Below are 18,553 nucleotides of genomic sequence, written 5' to 3'. Positions count from 1 at the left end.
AGAGAGAGAGAGAGAGAGAGAGAGAGAGAGAGAGAGAGAGAGAGAGAGAGAGAGAGAGAGAGAGAGACACCCAGCCAGTGGTAAATTCTGGTAGTCTTCTACTTAAAAATAATTTTTATGGATTGAATTATATGAATTTGTCCATGGACAGGGGGATGGGAGTCAGGGAGGAAGGAGGCCACTGGCCCATGGAAAGAAGGACCCAACACATAGTTCTGGTGCCAGGGATAAAAAAGAGAGAGGAGAAGAGAAGGAACAGGCAGGGGCTGGATCCAGCTATTTGGGGGGCTGGTTGGAAACAAGAAGAACAAAGTTTGGGGGCAGATACAGGGGACTAGACATGAACACAAAAAACAGATGGTGGGTGGAATGGGGCGAAGACTTTCTCTCTCAATGCTGGTCCTTTTACATTTTATTGGAGAAGGGTTTTTTTAGTTTTTCTGAGTGGGTAGGAGGGGGTGGCCAGCTGTGGAGTGCCCAGCCAATGGGCAGGAATAGAAAAAAGCACACAGCACTATACTGTAATGTTAATATAAGGGTTTTTTTGGAATGCAGATTTCATCCAGAATTCTTTATGTGAAGTCAGATTTGCATAATCCAATTTTACATTAATAAAGAACTGTCTCTATATATATGCATTTAAGTGTTTCTATACACACATATGTAAATGTACACACACACAGAATCTGTTTCAAAAATCCAAGCAGATGAATAAAAGGGAACAAATATCAAATAATAAGGTATCTTTTGTACCCACTCGCTATCTGAACAGTGAAAGCACAAGCATTTCCATTGTCACAAGTGATGTAAACAAAATGATAATGTGTATTTATTTGTCACCTCTTTTTTGAGAAACCCTGAGGCTTGATAATAGCATTTTGCTTGATCATAGCACCTAAATGAACAAGGGAAAAGTGATCAAGATTCCCCTTCTGTACTCAGGAAAATGAAACGCAAAGGATATATAAAGATATAAAAAGAGCCTTCTTTATAGAAGTGGAAAGTAGGTGGCAATCATGGGTCGAACAGGTGAAATCAGTTAGATATTACTATTAACATTTGAGTTTTTAAAAAAAATTTATCTCTAAAAGAGTTGGGAAGTTATAACAAAGTATCTCATTTGGATAACTGTAACATGAGATTCCCTTTTATTTTTTTTTTTATTTTTTTAAACCCTTAACTTCTGTGTATTGGCTCATAGGTGGAAGAGTGGTAAGGGTGGGCAATGGGGGGTCGAGTGACTTGCCCAAGGTCACACAGCTGGGAAGTGGCTGAGGCCAGATTTGAACCTAGGACCTCTCATCTCTAGGCCTGACTCTCAATCCACTGAGCTACCCAGCTGCCCCCTTCTTTTAGTTTTAAGTAAAGGGATTTACAATATATCATTGATAACTAAGTAATAAATATAAGGCAGTGATTGCACTGATACGGGGATGTCCTAGATTCATGAGAATTCCTTCTACTAATATAAGTTGGCATTTTCTTGGCAAATTATTATCCAATTATCTATGTGCTTACTTATTAATTAATTTATTAATGTCTATTTATCTCTCAGCTTCTGTTAACTCATTTATTATCTTTATCTATTTCTATCAATCATCATGTTATTTATTTTATTGGGGGGTGACTCAGTCTCCCTGTTTAGGGCAGCTTGGTGGCTCAGTGGACAGAGCACAGGACCTAGAGTCAGGAAGACTCATATTTCTGAATTCAAATTTGGTCCCAGACATTTACTAGCTGTGTGACCCTGGGCAAGTCACTTACCACTATTTGTCTCCATTTTCTTATCTGTAAAATGAGCTTGGGAAGAAAAAGGTAAACCACTCTAGTATCTTTGCCAAAAAAAAAAAAAAACAAAAAAAACAAATGAAACCACAATGAATCAGACATGACTAAGAACCAACTGAACTCCCCTGGAAGCCACTTATGGTCCTATCCCCAATTCTGACTGACAGAAACCTTTGACTTGCTATGCTTTTTTATATATTTGGTAGGTTCAACCATCCTTAGCTTGGTAACATCCTGCTGGCAATATAATACTAAACTGATGATGGACATAGCTTGGATACCCTGCTGGTTTTTAACCCTACTATAGTAGAGAACTCTGCAAGTCAAGGAATTCCCATTGCTCAGCTTCCCAGGAACTGGGACTTAAAAGCAATTACCAATGCAAATTCAGTCTTAGACAAATGCTTATGATTTTGGGAGGTAGCCAGGATCATATCCAGTAAGTTTTTAAGGTATAACTTGAACCCTGGTTTTCTTGGCTTTAAGTCCAACCCTTTATCTACTCCTGCTGCCTCTCTCCTGGGTGGTAATTATACCTAGAATAAATTTATATAAGAAGTAGTACGTGCTACATTTGGACACTTTGATGGTAGTGGGAGGGATCAGTATCACCATCATTTCATCTTTTCTACAAGCAATCCATGGAGTTTCAGTTTAGAAGCAGTTCACATGTTAGGGGTGGGGGGACCCAAAATAAAAAAAAAAACTTAGGATTTTAGTTGACTGGAAACTCATTACACCAAGTTGTGATCATGAAGCCTCAAACATTAAAGTTTACGTTTAAACTTTAATGTATATGTATAAATTGCTGTATTGAGAGAGTTAATAGAAACATTAATAGTTAGGTATAATGGAAAGACCATTTGGACTTGGATTCAGAGAAAGTGGGTTGAAATCCTGATTGTCAATGAATACTTTGGTGACAAGCAGAGTTTCAATGGTCATTCAGCCCTAACCATTCCTGAAAAAGAATCCTTCCTATGACACATTGACAAGTGATCATGTAAGTTTGTTTGAAGAACTCCAATGTAGCTTTTGACAAACTGCCTCCTAAAGTTGTCCGCTCCATTTCTAGAGGGTTTTTATTGGTAGGAAGTTTTTCTTCACATTGGAACTGCATTTTAGAGACTGAGAATGAAGAACTTAACAGGTAAAAAAGAATTCCTTCCAAGAAAATGAAGGAATATAAGTGATGGCTTGGATTTGGCAAAGTATAGTGGATTAATAGTAATAATATCATACAGTGCTTAATATATCTAGGAACTTTGCTAAGTGCTTTACAATTATCTCAATTAATTCTCACAGTCCTCCTTGGAAGTAGGTGTTATAATTATCCCTCTTTTACAGATAAGAAAACTGAGAAAGAATACGTTTCGCTTGACAAAGGTATAGAATTGGAGACCATCCTATCTCTCCTTGAATTATGCCATTCCTGGAATTCACTATGAGTTACTGTGTCCAGTAACAGTGGAATGATTTTTCTTCGCAGGGTGAGCCTGCATTGATTGGTCAGTTAATCAGCAAACCTTATTAAGTAAGTATCCCTTATGTCCCAAACACTGTATTAGGTATGAAGTTAGGCAGAACATTCCCTTCTGGAATACTAGAATAAAAGGAATTCAACACCACCTTCAGCTTTGAGGTTTAAAATTTATTCCTCTTATGAGAAACTCAGACTAAATTTCCCATTATTCATCCTATTCACAGTGCTCATTTTGCTTGAATGCCTTTTTATCACTCCATTCAAAAAGCTTTATTCATACTGATTTCTGTACCTGATGAACTTTCTTCAACCTCTCCCATGACACTTTTTCAACTACTCAAACTCAGATTGATTTCTCTCTTCACAGAACTCATATAACTAATCTCAGACTCTATAGAGTAGTTTAGCTATTTATCATATCTGAGTTTCTGAAAATATTCCAGGATTGATAGAAATTAGATCCCAGGAGAACAGAAATCATATTATAAAATAATTCTTTTCAGTCTCAGAGCTGTACTTATTCAAGGGTGTGGCATCATGATTTAATTGGGAATCTAGTGTCCCAACTGACCCTTAACTTCCACATTTTCTCACCTGTAAATAATGAGGATGGACCAGATCAGGGGTTCCTAACATTGTTTATATCATGTACCTCTTTGCCAAGCCTACAGACCCTTTCTCAGAATAATGTTTTAATGATTAAAATAAAATAAAAAAGAAGATTACAAAGGGGAACAACAACTATATTGCAATACCGTTACATGTTCACTGGCCTCAGATTAAGAACCTATGGAGATGATAATCTCCAAGACTCTTTAACTTCTAATATCCTATAGTTCTATAAATGCTCACATTTATCACTGCTATCTATCAATAAGCATTTATTAAATGTGTACTATGTGTTAGGCACTGACATAAGTTCTAAGGAAACAAAGAAGTGCAAAAGACAGCCCTTGCTCTCAAGCAGCTCATAGTGTCATGGGGAAGATAACACATAAACAACAATGTACAAATAAGTTATGTATAAGATAAATTGGAGATATTAAATAGATGGAAGACGCTAGCATTAAGAGGGATCAGGAAAGATGTCTTATATAAGATGGCATTTTAGTGAGGAAAGTAAGTAAGCTTGAAACAATGTACACAGCCTAATGGGGTAGCTATGTAGCACATTGGATAGAACACCAAGCTTGGAGTAAGACTCATCATTCTAAGTTCGGATCTGATCTCAGATACTTCCTAGTTATGTGACCCAGAGGAGGTCATTTTACCCTGTTTGCCTCAGTTTTCTTTTTTATAAAATGAACTGGAGCAGGAAATCATAAACAACTCTAGTATATTTGTCCAGAAAACTCCAAACAGGATCACGAAGTATCAGACACAACCGATCCAACCATTCTAGAGGGCAATTTGAAACTATGACCAAAGGGCTAAAAAATTGTGCATATCTTTGGATCCAGTAACCCTAATTCTAAATATGTATCCCAATGAGATAGAAAAAAAGGAAATGGTCCTATCCAAACAAAACTATTTATAGAAGCTCTTTTTGTGGTAACAAAGAATTAGAAATTATGGTAATGTTCATCAGTTGGGTTATGGCTGAACCAACTGTGGTATATGATTGTGATGGAAGCTATGGCACTATTAAAAATGAAAAGCAGGATGATTTTAGCAAAACCTGAAAAGATCTACATGAACTGATACAGAATGAAGTAAGCTGAACCAGGAGGGCATTGTACACAGTAATGACAATATCGTTTGACTGTGAAAGACTTAGCTGTTCTCCGCAATGCAATGACCCAAGACAATTCTGAAAGACTTGACAAAGAATGCTATCCACATCCAGAGAAAGAATTGATGTTATCTGAATGCTGATTGAAGCACACCGTTTTTATTTTTTTTTTGTCTTATTTGTGTATTTTCATACGGAGGTTTTGATTTTATATGAGTATTCTCTTTCAACATGACTAATATGTAAATATGTTTAGCATAATCACATGTGTATTACAGATCAAATTGCTTCTGAGGAATGGAAGAGAGAAGGTAGAGAAATAATTTGAATCTTACAATTTCAGAAAACATGTTAAAAATTAATACAAATAATTGAGAAAATAAAAATGTTAAAAAAAGCATCAGGCACAACTGAACAACAAACACAAGCTAACTTTCCTAAGGTTGATATACCACATAATTTAAACCTTGATTATATATATAGTATTCTGTAAGTGGTCAATTTGAAAATATAAATGTTGCTATGACAATGACTGAGTGGAAAGATGTGTGTAGCATAACTGCAGAAAGAAGGAACAATGCATCATCTTTAGAAACATGCAAAATTTAACTGTATAAAGGAAGAAAGCTGTGTCCTTGCACAAATTCTTTTTTAGAGCCACAGGGTTAAGCAAACCATTCAAAGTATGTGCAGCATCCTAAGCAGAGGAATTCTGGTTTCAGCAAAATGTGTCCTATTAATGATACTTTACTTGAAAAAAGCTTTGCAAAAGTAAACCACTTTTTAAAAAAGCTTAACTGCCCTTTACTAACTTCAGCACTCAAACTATACTCACCCCCAAAGCATCATGATGTGGTAGAAAGAGTACTCAACTAGACTTCTTTGCAGTACATTAAATCATCATTAACTGATAGCATAAACAACCAAAAAAAATGCCCACTATCTGAATACCAGTTACTATATAGGGTTTGAGATTCTATTGATGACTATCATCTCTACCTTTATGACCTTGGACAGGTCACCCAACAAGTACTCCATAGGATTGATAATAAAATAAATATTCTCCCACCCAACTGGGGACTGATTATACTGTATGAATGTAATGGAATATTATGAGCCAAGTGAAATAAATATATAATTTCTGAGCACTTTTTTAGCTTTAATGACTCTGTGAGTTCTTTAATCTTTCCTATATTAGTCCTGGGGGAAAAATGAAAAGGTCACTGAATGTCAGGCTCCTGGATCTTTGGAGACTCAGTTCACTGCATAAATATATTAAGTAATGAGAAGAGAATAAGTATTTATAATTCTTCTACTATGTGTGAGGCACTATGCTAACTGATTTTTATATATGCTATCTTATTTGAAAATGGGAGCCTTAAACATGATTATAATGGACCTGAGCCCATAGATCAGAGAATATCAGGATAATAACAAAAAAAGTTAGGGAGGAAGAGACAGGGGAAAAAAAGGCAAAAACAGTCCCTGATCTCAAGGGACTCACAGTCTAATAGGAGAAACGATAAGCACAAAGCTATGCACAAACAAGCTACATATAAGGTAATTTGGAGATAATCAACAGAGTATAGGCATGAGAATTTGGACAGATTGGGAAATGCTTCTTGAAGAAGGATTTTAGCTGGAATTTCAAGGAAATCCAAGGAGCCAGAAGATGGAGATCAAGTAAGGAAAATAGCCAGTAAAAAGGTCTGGAGTAAGGAGATGGAATGTCTTGTTAATGGAACATCAAAGAGGTGAGTTTCACTGGATCACAGAAAGTGCAAAGAAGAATTAGATATAAAAAGATTAGAAAGGTAGAAGGGTGCGAGATTATAAAGGTCTTTAAAAGCCAAAGAATATTTTATATTTGATGGGAGAGACAATAGGAAGTCATTAGAATTTAATGAACGGGGAAAACATGGTTAAACTTGTATTTTAGTTAGATAAAGTGGTCAACCAACTGGATGATGAATGGGAAAGGAGAGAAACTGAAAGCAGGGAGATCAATATGGAGGCAAGTGAAATAGCCCAGACATGTCTATGTCAGGTTGGTGACAGTGCCAAAGGAGAAGAGTTGCTGTGAATGAGATGTGTCTAGAAGGTCAAATCTATAGGCCTTGGAAATAGATTGGATATTGGCAGGCAAGAAAGTTAAGAATTAAGGATAGCATCTAGGTTGTACATTTAGGGGCCCCTTGGAGGATGATGGTATCCACCAACAGTAATAGAGCAATTCAGAAGTAGTAAAATTTTAGGGAAAAGATAACAAGCTCAGTTTTGGACATGTTGAGTTTAAGATGTTCATGGGATATCCATTTTGAGAAGTCTAATAGGCAATTAGAGATGTGAGTCCCAATGTTAGGAGTCAAGTTAGAGCTGGAGAAATAGAACTGAAAAATAAGTAACACAGAGATGATAACTGAACCTGTGAGAACAGATTTGAGGTCACCAAGTGATAAAGTATAGATGGGGAAGAAGAGGGTCCAGGATATAGCCTTGTAGAACACCAACACTTAATGGGCATGAATTCACAAGATTTAGAACAGGAAGCTATTATTTAGGATAAATCCCATATTTTACAGATGAGGAAGTGAAATCCAGAGAGATTTAGTGATTTGCCCTAATTGTGTGAACCATACATTAAAACAGTGTTTCTTCATGTTGATTTATTATAAAAACATACCAGCAAAGGAAAAGAAATTCACAAGTATATATAAAAATAAATACATATAGATATAGATATTTTTAAAGGCATCATACCTTAGCAACTTCAGGATTTTCTGCCACCATATAAGTGAAGCTGATATTCACCAAGTCAGTGCCACTGCAGACACAAACTATCCTCCCCTCCAGATCACTCTCTGATTTTCCAAAAGCCTCAAGAGCTGCTAGTATTTTAGGATCCTGTTCCATAAAGAAAACTAATTAGATGGCACAGTACTTAGGGAACAATGAAATATGTCCAAAAGGTTTAAATAACATGCATGATGTGGTAAATGCCATGCATACTTAGTTAGAACAACTCCAATAGGGGGGAATGAACCATTCTCTGGGGGGGACTTTCCTGAAAATTTATGTTTTTCTTATATTTTAATAACCAAAGACTGTACTGACAATCCAAATAAGATACAGGTGATCACTATCATAGGGCAATATTCTTGACTTTGGAAAGCAGGGGCGAGTATCTACCTGACATTAGGGACGGTCTCTTCCTTTCCCTTATTCATCTTTGGGTTTAATGCCAACATGGATGAATAGCTGAGCATTTGAATAAAGTTTACCTATGTCCATATCTTTTAAAATCTGCCCCTATGAAATACTGCAATTGTATCGCCTAAGTGATCCTAGTTAATGTCTGTCAATTTACCACAACAGATTATCTCTATTAATTCAAGAGAGATTAAAATTTATGTCATAGCCCAAGAAACAGGATGATTTTTTCTTTGTCTTCAAAAGTTATGGTTTCTTTAAATTAGAATTAAGTAAAGCAATAGAAAGGTTTAATATTCCTAAAGAAACTAGAAAAGTTAAGAGCACATCCCAATTTACAGGAATATAATAGGGTCCCTGAATCCATTCAAAGATAAAAATGTTTATAGAGTTTGGATTGACGTCATATCTCTACCCAACTATCAGTTATGGAGAAGGGGTTAAGTACCTTGTGCTTTTGTGAAAAAACTGAAATATTATAAAAGAAAAAGGTTTCTTTTATGATCTCCATATTGATGAAAACAATTTTTATTCAAACATATCCATTATCCAGCCTAGGAAAGTGAGCAGTTTTACAGTCGCTATCATTCTCCCCTCAAAAGCAAGGCAACATATTCTAGCCTTTAAAGTAAGTCAACATGTTTTAGTGTGCAGGTGCTCAGACAGGGAATTATATAAGCCATTTCAATTTCTCTTTCAACTACAGTCCAGGAGTGAATTATTCTGCCAAACCAAAAAAAGGGGGTAGGTAAACTAGCTGTCAAATTCATTTTCCAGTTAAAGGAAAAGTATCTTGGATGATGAACAGAAAATGACCAGAAAAGACATTTAAAGAAGTGAAACAGCTCCTGAAATACCCAAGGGATCCCCTTTTTAAATAGACAAACAAGCTTCTGATACAGCAATGAATAATAAATTTAAAATGAACCAAATCATAAAGGTTATATAATTTCCAAAATGTGTTATTTTCCCGCCATGGTAAATGGCTGATGCATTTAAACCACAGTTACTTCCCAAATGAAGCACTATTTGTTTAAAAGAATAGCATAAAATATTCATAAATTACCTTTGGTACAGGTCCAAAACGAATGCTGTTAATCAGGGAACACTCCAATACCTGTCCTTCCTGAAAGCAAAGAGAAATGCAAAAATGAGCTTGAGTTCTAGCAATGTGTGTTCTGAATAAAATTCATCTAACATTTAGATAGTAGGTATTCAACAAGTAGTTACTAACAATGATGATTTTTTGATAATGTTGGACTAATGTGAAAGGAAGAGGTAATAGAAATGAATGACAATTATATTTTTCTGATACCTGAAATAATCAAGAAACACAATTTTCCATTTCAGGAACCAATATGACTATTAAACTGCAAAGACTTTCATGTATTTTACAATCTGAAATCAAGACTCAGGTTAAGGGAAGTTAAGTTCCCTTAACTTTTGTGTAGGCATAGTCTTATCACCTTCTCTTTTCCCTTGGCCTAAGTGGTTCCCATTTCCCATTGGTAAATTCTTCTTGGAACCTCCATTTTGTGGAAAGGAACAGCCATGTTTTACTTTTTAGTTTGCCACCATACCCTTCAACCTCCTCCTCTCCCACTGTGTAGCTGCCTTTTATATGTTGTCTTCCCTCATTAGAATATGTTTTCTCCTTGAGGGCAGGTATTACTTTTTTGCTTATATATACTCTATGGCTCTTAACATCCCATTTGGCACATATATCAAGCAATTGTTGTCTTGGTTTATCCCTGAGTGAAAGGATTTAAAAACTAGCTGTGAAATCTACTATAGGTAATCTGTAGTTTTTGTTTTACCCTACCTTTCCTTCACTTTTCCATGTCAAAAAGAAGCCAAATTCATCCACTTTGAAAAGGCAGTTAGGTTCAAATACAAAGGACTCCTGTTGAAGAGAAATTTATTATGGTTTATGAATTATTTCACTTTTATCAACTTTACACAAGTATAAGTATAATTTAAACTAATATTCTGTATTAAGTTCTTATAAACATAGAAATAAAGTTAAATTAAAATTAAATCTTAAAATAAAAGTAAAACATAATTACCATTTATTCTTTATTTGAACCAAATGAATATATTTGGAATAAATATGGGCCATTTTCCATTTCCCACATCTTTTATGAGGGGCATTACTAGTATTCAGATGCAGGGTACAAAGTTTAATGATGTTACCAAAGGCATAAAAAACTAGGATGACACATTAGAATCTGTCATTCATTAAACTTCTTTCTTTGCTTACCTATTGGCAGATCTTGGCCCATATTTATATAGCACCAAACCAGTCATTTAAAAAATTCAACCAATCATCCCAGTGTTTGCTCTATATAACTTGGTGTTAAATAAATGCACACAGATGATTGATTGAATTTTTCTCTTTTCATCTGTGTCTTGTTTGGAATTAGAGTCAAAATCTGAATCTAGGTTAGTAGGGTAAGATGGCTAACATCAAGAATTTCTTCTAACTCATTAATATTAGGGCAATGAAAAGAACATATATAGTCAGAGAGCAGGGAGTAAGTTAAATGTGATAGGAAGATATTTCAAAAGAAAAAAATTCAAGGGATAAGAAAAAGTAATACACTGGGAAAGAAGATGAGAGAAAATTGGAGGTAAAATATCTCACATGAAGAGGCATGTAAGAATCAATACAGTAGAAGGGGAGATAAGAGTGGGATGGCAGACAATGCTTGAAACTTACTCTCATCAGAATTGGCATAAAGTGGGAATAATATCCACACTCAATTGGGTATAGAAATCTATCTTACCCAATAGGGAAGCAAAAAGTAGAAGGGGAACAAAAAAGATAGACAAAAGAGAGGGTGAACTCAGGGAGGCAGTAACAAGCAAAAACATTTGTAAACAGGGAAAGACTGAAAGGAGAGAAAGAGAAGGATAAACAGGGGAAAAATAAGATGCAGGGAAACACAGTTAGTAATCATAGCTCTGAATGCGAATGGGAAGAATGTTTTCTAGTTGAAAAGCATCACCATTCTGGAAGATTACAGAAAACTGCTTTCAAAAGACATATGCTCTGGAAATGATATACAGGTCATTTGTACACTGTTTGTGCTGCTCTAAGACCTGGTACCAATATTCCAACAAATATACTTGGATTTTTTGGGGGGAGGGGTGTTTGTCTTTTGTTTTTTCTTTCTTAAAGAATTTTTCTGTGTTACTGTAATGTCATCAGTAAGAACCCAGTCAAGAAAATGTGATGTAAGCCAGTAAATTAAAATAAATTGCAATTATAGAGATTTAAATACCACTTAAATCCTTAGTTATATCAATCAACTTACTAAGTCCTAAAAGATATCTATCCTTTATCAATTTAAATCCTGTGTCAGAGATTTGTAGTACAAAAATTGTAGAGTATTACTATGTGGCTAAAAAGAAAAATAGTTTTTAACACTGTGTAGATAACTAGCTAAAGACTGAATTAGAAGAGATCCAACTGAAGATAGTGATATTCTTTTTCTATGCATGTATTTCTCAGTTAACAACATGATAGAAAACATCTTAATGGAAGAATCAGAATCATTTGATTAAATCTCTCCAAAGTACTTGGAGGCCCACAACTATCTCTGTATCAACATTGAAATATTTTACACCAGGAAAAATTAAATGAAGTAAGTTGTGATTGTTTGGCATCAGCAAAAAGAACCAAATTCTTGCAAGGATCACCTCATTTCAAATGTTAAAAAAATCTTTGCTAAGTTTCTCCAGTTATATATTAGAGCCATTGCTACTACCCGAGATCCACTCCCTGTGTAATTTGATCCCTAGCAAAACTACTACTCCCAGCACTCTACTCACTTCCTGTCATTACGTGCTGATGTAGACAGGATATAAATTGAGTGGAGTTCCACGTCTAGCTCTCTTCTTTTCCTGTGAGAGCAGCTGTGAACGTGGGACTTTTGAGCAGGTAGAAAATCTTAGTCATGTAGTTCTATTTGCCAGATAATAAACTTTATTAAAAAAAGAATAGTTTAAGAATTGAACAATTAATTTAACTCATATCCCTTTATTGACTTAAAAACAAATAAGAAGAAAGTTCTGTTTCCATGAAATGGAAAAAAAAGCAATACTCTTCAATGTATGAGTCAGTACTAAGGTACATATGACTGGGAAATGAGATCAAGTGTATTTTAATACATTGTTTCCTTTTCTCCCACCAATAAAATTCAGTGCCTCTGGTAGCATCACTGTGATCCTAAGTTGAAGGTTAGAAAAGAAAACATACAATTTTCAGGTAATATTTCTGGGATAGTAATGCTGTTCACATATCTCAGAAAACTTCTCTAATTATCAAATCAAAATAGCTATACATTTCTATAATGAACCAGCTAATTAAATATAGGATGTTTAATAGTAAAATGTTCTATGATTTTGCAATAGCTATTGGAGACATTGATAATATCTACTTGGTTAGTGCATAATAAAGAGGACATCAAGCTATGCCCCATCCTTTTGACTTCTCTTACAGTATGTCTTAGCAACCTTCCAATTCCATCTATATATTGCTATATAACAGCAACAGCAGTTTGAACATTCATTGACTAGTACTTAGACAATGACTATAGACTTACTACAGCCAGTCAATGAAGAAATCAGTTTATAGTAATAGGAAGTGTTGGTCCCACTGGATTCTGTCCTGGTAAGATCACTTCTAGAGTACTACAGACTGCTTATTATTCTCAGGTTTGGACAACACAGTCTGGAAAGGGCAATGATAAGGTCAAGGACATCCAGAGTAGGTCAAACAGAATTACAAGAGGCTTGGAACTTATGCCATATGAGTTACTGAAGGAACTAGGGATATTTAGCCTGGTTTAAAAGGAAGGCTTTGCAGGTTATGGTGTGCAGGGGAGTAGGCTGGGCAGGGGGAAGGAAGAAGGGAACATGATAGCTGCCAGTTATTTGAAGGGCCATCTTATTAAAGATGGCTTAAGCATGTTATATTTGGACCCAGAGGACAGAACTCAAGACAATAGATTATAGTCGTAAAGAAACAGATGAGTTTAATGCTGGAAAAATTTTACTAACCATGGGTATTGTGCATAAGTAGAATGGACTGCCTTGGGTCTCCCCTCATTGGAAGTCTTTAAGCAAAGGCTAGATGACCATAGTCAGACAGTTAACTAACACTGATTAAACACCTACACTGTGCCAGGTGCTGAGCTTGGTGTTGAGGACACAAATAGTACCACTACTAGATAACATCTGTATAGTACTTACTGTGTACCAGGCACTGTGCTAAGCACTTTACAATTTTTACCTCATTTGGTCCTCACAACAACCCTAGGAGGCAGGTACTGATATTATCCCCATATTTCAGATGAGGAAACTGAGAGAGAGGTTAATTGACTTGTCCAGGGTTACATAGCTAGTGTCTGAGGCTAAATTTGATATTAGGTCTTCTTAATTCCAGGCACTGAGTCACTGCTTTCAAGGAATTCACAGTCTAATGGGAGAGACAACATGTATACAATTATATATAACTGAGCCCTTCCCAGGATAATACAAGGGCATTATTAACAAAGTGATGACACTAGAATTAAAGGGGCTTGGGAAAAGCTTCCTGTAGAGGGTGGGAGGGGTGATATAAAATATAAAAAGATTGGAAAGGGGAGGAGTGGGGGAGATTACCAAGGGCATTACAAGCAGAGGATTTATATTTGTTTCTGAAGATGAGCAGCTTCATAGACTAAAAGAAGAAAGAGATCATAGAAACCATCTAATCTAATTCTCTCATTTAAGAGATGAAATTGAGATCTACACAGAGGTTAAGTGACTTGTCCAAGATAATACATGTAGTAAGTAGCTTGAAAGGAAAATATATTTTTTCCTTTTTATAGCAAGAAATTAGTTTATTATATTTACATATTAAGAAATTATCTAGAGATTAGTTTTTAGAGATTTTGCAGTAAGTAATGTTGGAAAATTTTCTGAAACTTCTATTGGAGGCTGCAAATTCAAATTCAACCTGCTATCACCATTTATCACAGCTATACCATTTTGAGCAGAAAGGTCTTAGAGAATATAATCAGAAGCTCCTTTTTATACCAGCAGCTAGGTGATGCAGTAGATAGAGTGCTGGAGCTGGAGTCACAAAGACTCATCTTCCTGAGTTAAAATCTCACTTCAGGCACTTACTAATTGTGTTATTAGTAGGCTAGGTTTACTAATGCTAGGTAGGTCACTCAAAACTATTTGCCTCAGTTTCCTCATCTGTAAAAAATGAGCTAGAGAAGGCAATGGCAAACCACTATAGTAAATTTGCCAAGAAAACAACAAGAAATTCAACAGTTTCTGTTTATAGTAATCGCAACAGAAGTCAGTAGAAGAGTGGTGACTAGAAGCTACATTGCTAAACTCTTTATTCAGCACTCTTTCCCTTTTAGGGAATAATAACTTTTGCACCCTGATGCCTCAAATAATGTTAACCAATTCCTAAAGCTCACAGAAAACCATTTTTTAAAGGAATTGCTGAATGCCAATTTTTGCTCTTAGAATGCCAACAGAGTAGTTATACAAAAATATACTTGTACACCCAGTTTCCAAAATAGGAAGAATAGGTACTTGTCTACAAATTACAATTGAGGAAAGATTTATTCTTTATTCAGCCTGAGGCAATTTAGACACTTTATTTTCTATCACTATTTCTTTTCTTTCAGAACCATAGCTTTAATTTAGGAAAACACAATGCAATTGTCAGCAGAAGAGTAATGATGACTCATGCCCGGGTACCTTTCAAAACTTTCCAGGGGCAAGTCTGGGTATAATAACAGCACAGATTGAAGAAGCTCAGCTCCAGTGGTTTTGGACATCATATCCCACACACACAGTGTTTTGGGCCTAAGTATATATTGTCATCTAAATTCTGTAGAATCAAACAACTAACAAGCATTTGCTAAGCAGCTTTACAATATAAACTCTTTGAGAGTAGGGGCTTTCATTTGTCTTGAGAAATACCATTCACATATAGTGGTAGGTAATAAACATTGGTTGAAATGTATATGATAGAGGTGGAACCAAGTTTTACACTTCAAAGATTCAAAGCCCAAAGTGTTAAAAATTTAGTTTGGAAATATAAATCATAGAATTTCTTCCCTCAATAATTGTTCATCATGGGAGCTTAAATACTGATTTCAGCAGTAAATACGAGAATGAGAGAATATGACTTTGAGATGAAATTTAAAGGCAACTTAACCATCTTAATTTTACTCCAGAAAATAAACAAAAACTTTTTCATCTTTATAAATGATCTTATTTGGAACACATTATAAGAACTATCACAAAATGGAACAAAACATGAATCTAGGCAAACTTTATTGTTATGTTAATGAACCTAAAACTGGCCATGTGGCTATCACTATGCTCAGAAAAGCTTTCAAACTTAAGTCAAGTTTCTTTTACTGAATTTCCAATTGTGGAATCAGAATTTGTTCAGTTCATCTCTACTTTGAGTTTGAGGTGGCTTTAGAAGGGATATAGGATTAGGAGGGTCTACAGAGAATAGATCTAAGACATGCCATTTCTAAGTTGGGTACTTGCCATTTATGAATACTTTATGATTCTTTTCTTCTCTTTTGTTGGAGAAGTTTAAGGTTCCGCCTTCAGTGTTGCCAAGAACTTTTTGTCTATTTGCCCAGAGTCCTTTGTGGACAGAACTTGTTTTCAATGTGTTGCCTGAATAAAAACATTTGACCTGAAAGTCTGGGAAGACTGTAGGAGAACTCTCAGGAACTAATGAGAATAGAAACAGTCATTGTATTCCTGTAGGACTTCAATTATTTCACCTTAAGTTAAATGATTAAGTCTATGTTTCAATGTTAATCAATCACTTTGAGATCTGATTGTGCCATATACAAAACTATGTATATGGGATAGACAGACAGACAGACAGACTCGGGGTGTGTGTGTGTGTGTGTGTGTGTGTGTGTGTGTGAGAGAGAGAGACAGACAGACAGACAGACAGACAGACAGACAGACAGACGGGCATATTGAATCCTCCAACTCTGAGAGGGCACTCATGTTGTAAGACAGGGCTCTTATAAGAGGCTCCCTGACACTTGCCAGAGCACTTCGAGAAATGATCTCCCAAGGTATTCAGCAGTTACATACTCAGACAGGAGGAAAGAAAGGTCAGCAAAACAAGTCTTTAAGAGAGGGAGTGGGTGGTCAGTCATGACAAACTCGAACAAGCTAAGCAGTCACGTTCTTTAAAAAGTAAGCCATTTTTTGCTTTAGAAGTTAAGATAAGGAAAGAATATAAAAGAATCATTTACTTGAAGAACAGGGATGATTTTTTGCCAAATGAAGCAAAAAAAAATAAATTTCATTGGTTATGGTTATAGATTTCTTCCTATTGAAAAATAACAATACAAATAAGTCTTTGAAAGAGGCAGAAGAGATTCGTACAGTTACTTGAGATAACTGTGCACTAGCTAAAAATCATTTTTTATTTTAAAAAGTTTTTAATTAAACCAAACTCTCAGAACATAGTCTCTTAGGCACACTATATGAAATATCCTGTTTCCAAAGTAAAAAAAAAAAGCAAGTGAGGGCAAAACAAGTATTTATTGAATTGGATATAAAAATTGGAGCAGAATAAAAATAATAATTATTAATAATAATAGATGACATGCATATAATTCTTAAATGTTTGCAAATCACTGTGTACTGCATTTTATATATGTGCATATGTATTATATATGCTTGCATATTTTATAATTATATAGCAAAATTCACAGTATATATATATGTGTGTGTGTGTTCATACATGCATACCTACAACATATATAATAAATAGCATATCTATATGTGTGTGTATCAATTACTTCTGACTATAAGCATGTAGGTATTATCATTTTCCTCAATTCACAGATGAGTCTCCAAATTGAAATGTCCATGGTCACACAATTGCTAAGGCTGGAGGGCAGAACTTGAACTTCTCTCTTTCCTGAGTCAAACTTTCATACTCTTTAGATTACTGCCACATTGTTTCAAAAAGAAAGTTCTAAGAGTTTAACTCTTGTTAAAGAACTAAATCTTGTCAATCTTTAGAAACACTGTAGATTTACTATGAAGTTTTCAATAATCATCGAAGCCCCCAGCTATTTTTCTTTCTCCTATGATTTTATAGTACTTAACTGTAGCTTTTACATGAGTAATAAGGTGTTTTTTGTTTTTTGTTTTTACTTTTCTTATACTCAAGTCTTTATCTCTTTGTCTAGATTATAAGCTATTTCAGGGTATTTGTGTTGGGTGGTGGTGGTTCTTGGAGGGTTTGTTCTTGCTAAAATGGAGATTAACAGCTGTTCAGAAATTCATAGTTTTAGATAGTTGCCTGGGAACACAGAGAATTTAAGTGATTTGGCCCAGAACTGTAGAGCCTAAATGAGTTAGAGATAAAACTTGAACCCAGGTCTTTCTGATTGTGAAGCTGGTCTCTCATAGAGAAAATAGGATCATAATAAATACAGCCTCAATAAAGTTTATGGGAAAGTCACCTAAATGAACACAATAGATTTCCAGTAAATATTAATGCAATGAATTATATTATTACATATGATTTTAATCAATTAAAACATCATATTTCATGAATTGGAGAAACCAAAGAATTTCTGTGTTACTCTACCACTATCTCTGGTCATTTGAAACATTCTTTCATTCATAACATGATAAACATGGAAATATGTACTATATGCTAATATATGTACAATTAATGTTATAATACCTGCCTTCTTGGGGAGGGAGAAAAAGTGGGAAGAAGATGGAAAATACAGATTACAAAATATCAGAGAATGAATACTGAAAAATAATACAGTGATCCCTCACCTCTCACAGGAGTTATGTTCCAGAGACCCCTGTGATAGATGAAAATCCACAAAGTAGTGGCACTTTATTTATTTTATTATTTATAAATTTTATTATATAAATATATATATATAATATATATTAAATATAAAATATTATTTTAAGGTTTTATAAACCCCTCTCACTCTCCTATAAATATGTTTTCCACACTCTTATTAACCTACATTTACTGAGTCAGTCAGCACCAAGGATACAGAACACAGTACTGTGGTTGGTTGTCTTTCATTCCATCAGCCAGTTGTGTGTAGTGAGAAATGTAACTCTGCAATACAGAATTAGATTTTTTTTTTAACCCGCAATATAGTGAAGGCTCAAAAAGTGAACCATAGTATAGTGAGGGACTACTGTATCAACATGTACTCTAGAATTAGTAAAAATTTATTATAAAAATAATTCTTAAGAAAATGCTACTAAGAAATATAAAGTCTTAGTCAAGTAAT

At 34.9% G+C, this 18,553-nt stretch overlaps 1 protein-coding gene across 4 annotated transcripts in view; it reads right to left on the bottom strand.

Annotated features, from left to right (window-relative positions):
• Window positions 1–18,553, bottom strand: part of PLCB4 (phospholipase C beta 4) — a 160,435-nt gene that overhangs the window by 124,927 nt on the left and 16,955 nt on the right. For all 4 annotated transcript variants that reach the window (XM_044663402.1, XM_044663405.1, XM_044663403.1 and 1 more), the window contains exons 2-4: window positions 10,036–10,116; window positions 9,280–9,339; window positions 7,764–7,907 (exon numbers count right to left, since the gene is read on the bottom strand). In XM_044663402.1, coding sequence (XP_044519337.1) covers window positions 7,764–7,907; window positions 9,280–9,339; window positions 10,036–10,116 — 285 coding nt within the window. The remainder of the gene's footprint in view (window positions 1–7,763; window positions 7,908–9,279; window positions 9,340–10,035; window positions 10,117–18,553) is intronic.

The sequence above is a fragment of the Gracilinanus agilis genome, chromosome 2 (genome assembly GCF_016433145.1).
Source record: "Gracilinanus agilis isolate LMUSP501 chromosome 2, AgileGrace, whole genome shotgun sequence".
Classification (NCBI taxonomy): domain Eukaryota; kingdom Metazoa; phylum Chordata; class Mammalia; order Didelphimorphia; family Didelphidae; genus Gracilinanus; species Gracilinanus agilis.
Note: the sequence above shows the minus strand (reverse complement) of the source record. Positions and strands in the feature narration are given on the sequence as shown.